We start from the raw sequence: 10,071 nt of genomic DNA, 5'->3' as shown, positions 1-10,071 counted from the left end.
GATTTATGATGGTGATTAAGTATGGATTAATAAGGTAATGAAGTGTGAGAGTTATGGGACTTAATGAACAAGTGGAAAGGTTGATTCAAGATGCTCTAGTATGCAAGTCGAGCAATACTGTCAGAAGCCTCTGAAGAACCGCTCGACCAGCTCACTCGACCGAGCGAGCTCCAGGTTGGGTCGAGCGAGCAGACAAAATGCAACCAGAAGCTTCTTGAAATCCGCTCGACCGAGCGAACCCCTGTTTTGGTCGAGCGAAGTCTCTGATACTCTAGAATGTTGTTTTATGACTCTTCATGTACTTAGGGATGTTTCATTATCATTTAATCATAGCTTTAATGTACTTAATGTAACTTAGTGTGATCTCTCCTATAAATAGAGAGCTCTCAATCACATTGTAATAATCCACAAAAATACACCCCAAGCCAAACACTAGCCTATATCTCTTCTCTATTGTAATTCTCCATATTTGGGAGTTCTTTGAACTCCTCTTGATAATATAAGAGATACTACACACCGGAGGACGTAGCCTTAGTTGGGTGAACCTCGTTAAATCTTTGTGTCGTTTTATTGCTTTATTTTCTCCTACAAAACATTGATATCATTGATAGCGTAATTTGTTTGTCACTAAAACTTCATACACTCGATCTTGGTAATATTGGAGTTTGAAACACATTGTTCGAACTCTAATACATTGTCGTTCTCAGTTTCAATTTGTTTGTCGCATTTTGATCAAATAGCTTTTATAGTTTTTGTCATGCATAACAACAAACTAAAATAAAGAAAAATTATCAATGATATCCCTAAGTTTTGGCACTTTATCAATGGTATTCCTAATTTTTTTTATTATCAATGGCGTCCTCGTATTATTGAGCGTTTTACAACTGTAATTTTTGTAAACTTTTTCCGTCAAAAATCATCCAAAACCATTAAATTTTATTTTTTTTATTTTTCAATTCAAAACATAAATACAGCGGTGCGTGCTTTATTTATTTTCCGGTAGCAAAATTTCTAGCCTTTTTCCAAGCTTTGCTTGTACAATTTCTTTAAGTATACACACTAGAAAAAGATACACAGTTTCAGAGATGTCAAAATTTTTTAACTCCTAATGCACATGAACAAGGAAAACATAGCACACCATAAGACAATACCCAATAATTGCGGATCGCTTAACGCTGTCAAAACACACGATTAAAATACTCCATTCTAAAGAATCCAATTTTATCTCAAACATCACAGTTTTAACCCGTTTCAAATTTACGTATTATTTTTTATCGGAATTCACTATATTTTTAATTCTATTCTAAAATCGGTAAATTGATTTTTTTTTAATATAAAATATTTTCTATGAAAGCAAAAAAAATTATCAGATATTTTTATAGAATAATTTATAATTAGAAACCCAACACGAACCCGACCTATAGTTGACCCGACCAAACTCGAATTAACCTAATCGAAAATAACCCGATTCAAAATTTGTTCGACCTAACGTTTCAACGGGAGTAGTGGTGGCCAAAAACATGTTGGTTTCGCAAAATAATGTACGTATGTACTCTCTCCGTCCCATTTAATTTGCATCATTTCCCATTTTAGTCCGTGCCACTTAATTTGCATTATTTTTATTTTTGAACAATGGCCCACCAATTCCTTTTAATCTCATTTATTCATTTTAATTCTCTTTTAACTTTATCCACGCAATTCATTCTCTATTTTTATTTATTACTATAATCTACTTTTTTCTTAAAAATTACTAACTTTCTCTTTACTTTAATCCTACGAAGATAGAGGAGTAGTCTATAAATAAGTGTCTCAATATTCTAAAGCATAAAGAACAAAACACGGCTAATAAAAAATTAATCCATCTGTCTGACATATTCCACCAAACTTGCAGGATGTCGTCAAACAAATCTAAGTATTTCTTTTTTCAAGTCGGATGTTTTTTCAAGTTAAAGAGTTAAATAACTAATAAAGTGAGAAAATAAACTATCTGAATTTGAATGAATTTAAAAGAGAGTATTTAAATGAGAGTTAAATTATATAGATTATGAGTTATAATTAGAAAATAAAAATGATGAAAATAAGTAAAATATATCAAAATAATAAATAATACTCCCTCCATTCCACATAAAATGGGACATTTACTTTTTGCATACTATTTATTTAGCACTCTTAATTTGTATTTTATTCTTAATTTAAAATTAAAACATAGTTAAGTGAGATCTTGTTTGATTCATCTCAATGCTAAGATTATTAGTATCATTTTTTATAATATTTTGTTATGTATAGTGACGGATATTAAAGATAAAATAAATATATTGAATGGTACGTAAAAAGTAAATAAAACATTTGAGTGGAAGGGAGGGTTACTTAATAAGTAAACAGACAGAGGAATTGAATTATATCTCCATTCCATATACAATCTATAATTCAGTTTTCAAAAACTCACTTTTCAACTACTCCGAATGAAACTTACCTTAGAGATTGGTAGGTAGCAACACAAAAATATTTCTTAGAACCACTCAAGTTGGAGAGTTTTGACATAGTTGATAGTGGATGGCTAATTTGTGTGATTGATTGTACCAAATTTTTTACAAATAAACTTAATGAGCTGATTTTAAACCCGCTTGTATGAGCAACTTAATATAAATCAGTTAATTCATAAAAAGCAGTATCAATCGACTAACTTACAAAGCACTAGCATTACATGATTTAACTTTCCAATCATTTGTTTGTATCTAAGAAAGCTAAAACTACCATCAAGCTATTTTGTCGAACGCTCCACTGCCATTTACTGACCAACACTTGCACCTAGCAGGAGATTAAAAGGGTCGAGACTCGGGTAAATGCAATCTTATCCTTATAATATTAAGGATGTCATCTCCAATTGACCCTTGATAGAAAAGTTCAAATTAGAGTACACTATATGAGGCTACTAACTCCTAGTCATCAGGTTAGATGTTTCGAGTCGATGTAAAATCGTATCTTATATCCACATTGTTTTTACACTATTTTAAATTTATTTTAAAGTCAAGTTAAATCAAATTCATTCTCAAATCAGGTAGATATCAAGTTTGTTTTGCACCCCTCTACACCTATTTAACTTTAAGACTAGGGGAAGGTATACATAATGTACTTGCATTTGATAGCATTAGCCATAATCTTTGAAAAATTGTGATACTATTCACTATACTAAGCAATAAGACAAAAAGGCAGGATAATACATAATAGACACAGATCAAGACTCGAGAGTTGAGACATAAACAGGGTTCTCATGTATTCAACAAACAGGCCAAAGATTCTACAAGATAGACAAAGCATAGAACCTCGATTCTACGAGTTTGCAGACAAGGGCTAAAATAGCATACCATATCTAGCATTCTCGTCACTAATCATACCAAAATGAGCACTATAGAATCAGCAGCTTTATGATACAGGAAAACGGGTGCCATCCAAAATGAATCCAGCTAACGATCGAAAAAAAAAGTTTTCAGCAAAGTCTCATAACATCGAGTCTGTACGAGCAGGCAACCTTCTGAAGAAATTAAGGGGAACGGATGGGAGCTTATGACGGAACCTTGGGTGTCTTAGCACATAAAACCCGGTCAGCAGAGCCACAACCTGGAACGGTGTGACATATAATACGATAGCAGCAACCAAGCAGAAGATGACAAACAAAGCCGTTGCTCTTGGATCCCGCCAGCTAAGCAAAGACTGGAGCCTCTCACCCTGAGTAGCCAAATCGCCAACGACAGTCTGGATCCTCCCGGCTATACTTCTCAAACGATCATACCTCATCCTTACTATATCAGCCGGTTTTGATGTTGGAAATGTATCAAATTCTTCATCCAGTTCATCAGGGTGTGCGGAATCTGCGTGAGAAAGACGAGTGTCCATGTGGGGAGGATGTCTTGGCCTCCATCGATAGTACCAGACGCCGATCAGGAACAAATACAAGAATATGGTAGGCAAAATAAGTTCTGGGTACATAACCAAAATAAAGAACAAGATGTGGATAAGAACAGTGGTGACAGGATTCTTCCAGTTGCATATTTGGTCAAACCATCTTCCTACCGAGATTATACTAGACAAGACGTTCATAATTCGGAAGAAATTTGCCTTGCTCCGTCTCATACTCCACATGTGAGAACTCACATCCAACATATACTCGACTATTTCCTTCCTCAGAGGTGGCTCAGCTCGACTCAACCTCATCGACACAATCTGGGTGGCTTGGTGCCTTAAGTTATCGAGCTGGCTTACAGTTAACGGGTTGAGATAATGCATCTTTGGCAGCAACGGGTGGGAGTACATATGCATCATATTGAGCAATGACGAACAAGTAAACCTTACGGCCAATTGGATTTCACCCATTTTCTTCACTCCGGTTTGATGCAATACCAACAGCGGGTATGAATGAGTATACACGCGGTCAGTTTCAAGGGTTGAAAGACGAATCCTCACTTTTCCAATTCTAGAATCTCTTGCTCCGCCACCCTTGTCTCCTCCTCCGTGTAGATGACAGTTGTCAAATACACCAACAGTGATGACGGTGCAAGGATCGTATACCTCCCATGTATACTGCTCGTTCCACTTTGGGCTAAAGCTATCAATAATTGTTCTCGTCCTGACCCATTTTTGACCATATTTGGCAACACAATAAGCATCAGTCATCTGACGGCCGTCCTTCACCTTCATAGGCATCAAACCTTGTGCTGTTAAGATACCAAGTTCTAGAACTCCAATGCTATGCTTCCACAACTGCTTAGCAGTTGGCCTGAGATCGCTACTGTAATGAGTCGACTCATCCAAAACATGATAACCACCTTCTAAACAAATTCTCATATGAATGCGACTAGCAAACTTGATTTCCTTCTTTTTCTCGCCATCAACGATAATATGTTTTTCAAGATTGAACCACTTAGATAGTATTGGTTTATGATCAAGCCGCCTATCAACACATTGCAACGGAATGGCGCACCTCCCCAACACTTCGTCCTTGTTAGGCCCGACTCTATCCTCCACACTCAAAATCAAGGGCTCTTCAAAAGGCTCTGCTGCTACAAACATAAGATCCTCGTTCCACATAGGATTGATGGTCCTACTCTGGGATACTCTAGTTCTAAGAGCCTGGTTTCCAAGTATAGCCTTTACATAAACTTCGGGAAAACGACCCTTGTCACTCGGAACTAAATCCTGAGCCTCAATCACATTAACCCTCAAATACCAAAGCTTAGGAGAAAGATACACCTTCGAACGAATATTAGCAAGAGCATCACTACCACTAACAGTGGCGGCATCCGAGTGCCACGCCTCAGGAAATGCTTCATCAGCTTGAGTGCCCCACCAAACAGCTAACATCAACTCTCCTCTTGACTTATCACCCTTCTTATCTTCAAGCCTATACCATTGTGGTGCCAAAGGACTATCGGGTGGAACCCTTTTCGGGATCTCACTAAGATCAAAATAAATCCTACCTATAAAATCATCCTTAACAACATCCTTATCCTTCACATTAACCTCAAGAATCGAAGCCTGAATTCGATCCTTTGAAAAGGCAAAAACCTGATGCCATTCAGGGTTACTCTTCTTCTCGAAATGTCGAGTCGTACCCTTATAATTACCAAGCCTCACTTCTACATAAGGGTCACAACCACCAGTAACATCCATACTAGGAAGATCTTTAGCTTTAACAACCCTAACATAAAGGTATTGCATTTGCTCAACAAGGTCATAAGTGCTAGTTAGCTTATCTCCAGTGACTTTTCCCCCACCAAGGTGGGGATTAGTCTCTTTGAGAGAAAAATCTTCATGAGGAGGCTTATGCATTTTCTGGATCTCAAATAATAATCCCAAAATACAATCTTTTTAGCTAGAAAAATTAAAATTTCAAATAAATGTTACTCTAACCTGATATTTAGGAACAGAGTTCAACCGTTCAATTATATCTACTAAACTAGTATATCCTTCCCTTTTTTTGACAAATAAAAATAATAACCTGATAATGGAAATGGGTAACCGGAAGTAAATTCAAAGAGAACCTAACATAAACCACAGTCCACAGATCTCAACAGGTTAAATCTGCAAAACCCAAAAAAGGAAACAGTAAATACCCAACAAAAAAAAACACATTTCAATAATGCATTAAATTTTCATCTCATGCAAACCCACTTGAAAAAAAACGGAGAAATCATAAACATACAAATGTAGTACACACAAGAATGTGAGGAAGTAAAGTAAAACCCTAAGAAAATGTGATGAAGCAAAGAAAAATATAGAAGTGTAAAAAAGGTAAGTGAAACATCAAAAAAGAAAAAAAAAAAAAAAAAAAAAAAAAACAGTACAAAAAAATAAAAAATGTTAGCACCTTACCCGACAAAAAAGCTCTAGAAGATTAAAATGACACAAACTTGAGCAAGAAAACCCAAAATGGGATGAAACCCAGATAATAATTTCATGAAACAACAACAAAAATGAAGATTTGGTAACTCTAGAATGAATTAGATGTAAGAAAAAAAGGGGGAAATTCTTTAAAAAAAAAAAGAGTAAATGGAAAAAAAAAAAAGAAAGAAGAAAGAAGAAATGGGATCTGAAGAATCGGTGGGAACAAAGAGAAGAGGATACCACAGAAAGAAGAAAGAGTGTACGTATAAAATGTCACATTCAGAAATAGGAGCGTTAAGAGTATTTCTATCTCTTGTTTTTTTGCTTTCACTGGCTTTTGGTGTTTCTCTCTCTAAATTTAGTCCTTTGGTGGGCGCAACAGCGGTGAACACATAAGAATCAAAATTATACGACGAAATAAATTTGAATGTTTATCCTTAATATCACCATATAATAAAAAAAATATACAAAATATACACGTTAAGAAGTTATCATCTCAAAATTATAAAAATTTTTAATGTGTTAAAAACTTTGCATGTCACTATCTTTAATTCATCAAATATAAAGTTAACATATTTTATAAGCTATAAAAATATTATCTTATGATGGGGATCCAATAAAAAAGGTACTTAAAATGAGATGAATAAAAAACATTCTACACTCTTGGTTTGCATAAGATAAAAAAATCTAAGGTCACGATCGAGCAAAAAACACTTAAATGTAAAAGTCACTATCTTATATAAAAAGATGCTATGTTATAATTCTGAAGAATGTTCTTAATTTATAATATAATATCTTTTTTGTATATAGTGATTAATAAAAATCTTTCTCATTCTTTTCATTTAAAAATCCTTCTTATTTGATTCTACATCATCTTATGATTATACTCCTTCTAATTCATATTAATTGTCCTATTTAACCTTTTGACACTATTACTGAACACTCTTAATTTATATTTTATTTTTAATCTAATTGTTGCTAAGTAATGACTCAAACTAGCAAAACAGGAAGAAGATGAATTTTGGGACAGATTGATCTCCGCGGGCGCGGAGCCTGTACAGATCATGCTATGGGAGGCGCGTAATTCTCCTGCGGGCCGCGGAGTTGCTTCTGGTCCTCCTTCGCGGCTCGCGTAATTTTACGCGGGTCGCGCAATTGAAGTTTCTTTTCACGGGAACCGTCTTTTGGGACATTACCTTTATTTGTGGTCGGTTATTTGTGGTTACTTAGTCCCTAAAACCGTCTTTCAAGTCGTTTTATTATAAATACACCTCCTTGTTAGCCTAGGGTTGTATGATTCACAAATTGAAAGAGAGATCACAAGAGAGTCATCGTAATTTGTGAGCGTGATTGTAATTCATCTTGTATTCTTTGCGATCATAATGAAATTGTTTGTTCTCGGTGCCGGTGGACGTAGCTATCACGTTGATAATGAACCACGTTAATTTCTTGTGTCATTTTCTTGTTGTTTGCATTGAGTTTCTTGTTGTTTCATTGTTGTTTATCAACTTTGCTTCCGCTGTCGCACAACATTAGACATCAAAATAGAGACAAGTGAGTTCTTATTTAATTGTCTCAAAATTTTATTAATATTAAATTTTATAATTTTTAACGTTGTATAATAAAAAATATTTATAATAAAATTAGTATATTCTACGGCGTGCAAAAACTAAATACGACAATTAATATGAATTTAACGACTTATAAAAAATATTTGCATGTGATCTTTAATTTATCATAACCATGCAAATAAAATGTCACGCGTGCCAAGAAGGAACGCTTTTGCTTCAGGATTTACGAGTCTTGGAGTTTTCTAGTAACGTTTTTTTCTTTGGGTTTTTTAATCTTTGTTTTATATTAGCAATGGTGATGTAGAATTTATTTTCAGTTTTGAAGGATGAAGATTCCTAATAGAATAATATCATTATTAATTTTCGGTGGTCTAAACAATAACTTAATTCATATTAAAGGGGAAATTACTTGGATATATATGGTTTTGGCTTTGGAATATAAGATATTTAAAATGTGTAAATTAGATAAAAAAACAAATTAAAATTGTAAATAAAAATAAATGAATAAATATAAAGCCATAATCAAGATTAGAAATATAGCAAATTTTATTAGACAAACTAAAACTAATTATATAGCGAATTTTATGTGACAGAAAAAGTTCCTTTAATTCTATAATTTTATTATATTTGATTTTCACCAAGTTCATAATTTTAATTCACAGTAATTAATGGAAAAAAAATTGATTAAAAAAAACCTATGAAAGACATGAAAAGTGAGATTTGATTAGAGCTGAACACCTATTTTGCTTATATACAGATACATCATTATCAAAGTTGATATTACATTAGGCCTGTCCTATCTATCTATATCTATAATCTATAAAGACTACTAATGAAGAAACAAGATTGACACGTGTCAGACTTTTATTTAATATTTTTCCGCTTAATTATGTTGACGTGGCAGTTGATTATTTATTGAAAATCATTTCCTAAAATACTAGAATTTATTTAAGGTGCAGAATAAGATTTGGACAGTTTTATTATTTTCCAATATGATTCCTATATCATTTCCAAAATAAAAGAAAATAATATTTTAATATAGCAAAATTATTTTCCAAATTTGTTTAATAGCTGTAGAATAATATTGTTCCTAAATTTATAGACCAGTGTAAATTTTTGAATAATATTGTGAAATCTGTAGTATAATGTGACTAAAATGTTAAACAATATCATTAATTTGGTAAGTATGTTAAAAATGATACAATATACTAATGAAAAGACGATTAGGACACATGTCGACTTTATAATAAAAATTATGTCGCTCTTTTCGTTTTCTTATTAGGAAAATTTTTTTAGCATATCATGTAATATCTTTCTAATTAGATTTGTTTAATTGATTAATTACAAAAGATTTTAAAACTTTACCTTATTTACTACTAATTTTTTGGCATATACAATCATCTAAAATATGTAATATCTTTTAATTACAATGGACAATTATCGAATAACATATTAATTATTGATGTAAATTATTAATTTTCATTAAAATAAATTTGTAATAAATTAAGAAAAGAAAATAATTTTAAAAGTTTTTCATAGATAATCTTGTATATTACTTACATAGCTATATTAAAAAACTTCACAAATTAAATAGATTATACATTAATTATTTGAGTAAATAATAATTAATAATTAGGATAGGATATCGGTGAAATAAATTTCAAATGATAATTTTATCACCTATGTTTGACAAGTTTAATATACATAAATACTTAAATTAAGTTATATGTTAATTATTATAGTAAAAATTATGTTCTTTAGGCTTAAAATATATTTTAAGGTTTTACAAAGACATTGAGCATTTAAATTTTTATATTACTTTTTATGTGTAGAAATTTTCTATTATTTTATGTAATTACTTATAAACTATACTCATTTAGTGCATAATTTTATGATTATGTTTTATATAGTAATATATTAATAATATGAATCTCAATTTAATAGTAATACTTTTATAGTTTTTAAAACAAATCAATTTATAGTTTTAATATACTTAAAGTTAAGAGTTATATAATAACTTAATTACACATATAAGATTACTAATTTTATATTCAAATAATTCATAAACCATGCTTATCACTAATTAAAGCAATAGTATGAAACTTTTCCAAGTGATCAA

General features: G+C 32.2%; 1 protein-coding gene across 1 annotated transcript; it reads right to left on the bottom strand.

Annotated features, from left to right (window-relative positions):
• Positions 1 to 3,249: 3,249 nt before the first annotated feature.
• LOC130821576 (FT-interacting protein 3-like) lies at positions 3,250 to 6,786 on the bottom strand. Its single transcript, XM_057687368.1, has 2 exons — positions 6,370 to 6,786; positions 3,250 to 6,078 (listed from the first exon to the last, which is right to left on the bottom strand). The coding sequence occupies exon 2, from the start codon at positions 5,824 to 5,826 to the stop codon at positions 3,499 to 3,501; it is 2,328 nt and encodes a 775-aa protein (XP_057543351.1). The 5' UTR covers positions 5,827 to 6,078; positions 6,370 to 6,786; the 3' UTR covers positions 3,250 to 3,498.
• Between the last annotated feature and the right edge of the window lie 3,285 nt (positions 6,787 to 10,071).

Source organism: Amaranthus tricolor, chromosome 1, assembly GCF_026212465.1.
Source record: "Amaranthus tricolor cultivar Red isolate AtriRed21 chromosome 1, ASM2621246v1, whole genome shotgun sequence".
Taxonomy (NCBI): domain Eukaryota; kingdom Viridiplantae; phylum Streptophyta; class Magnoliopsida; order Caryophyllales; family Amaranthaceae; genus Amaranthus; species Amaranthus tricolor.
Note: the sequence above shows the minus strand (reverse complement) of the source record. Positions and strands in the feature narration are given on the sequence as shown.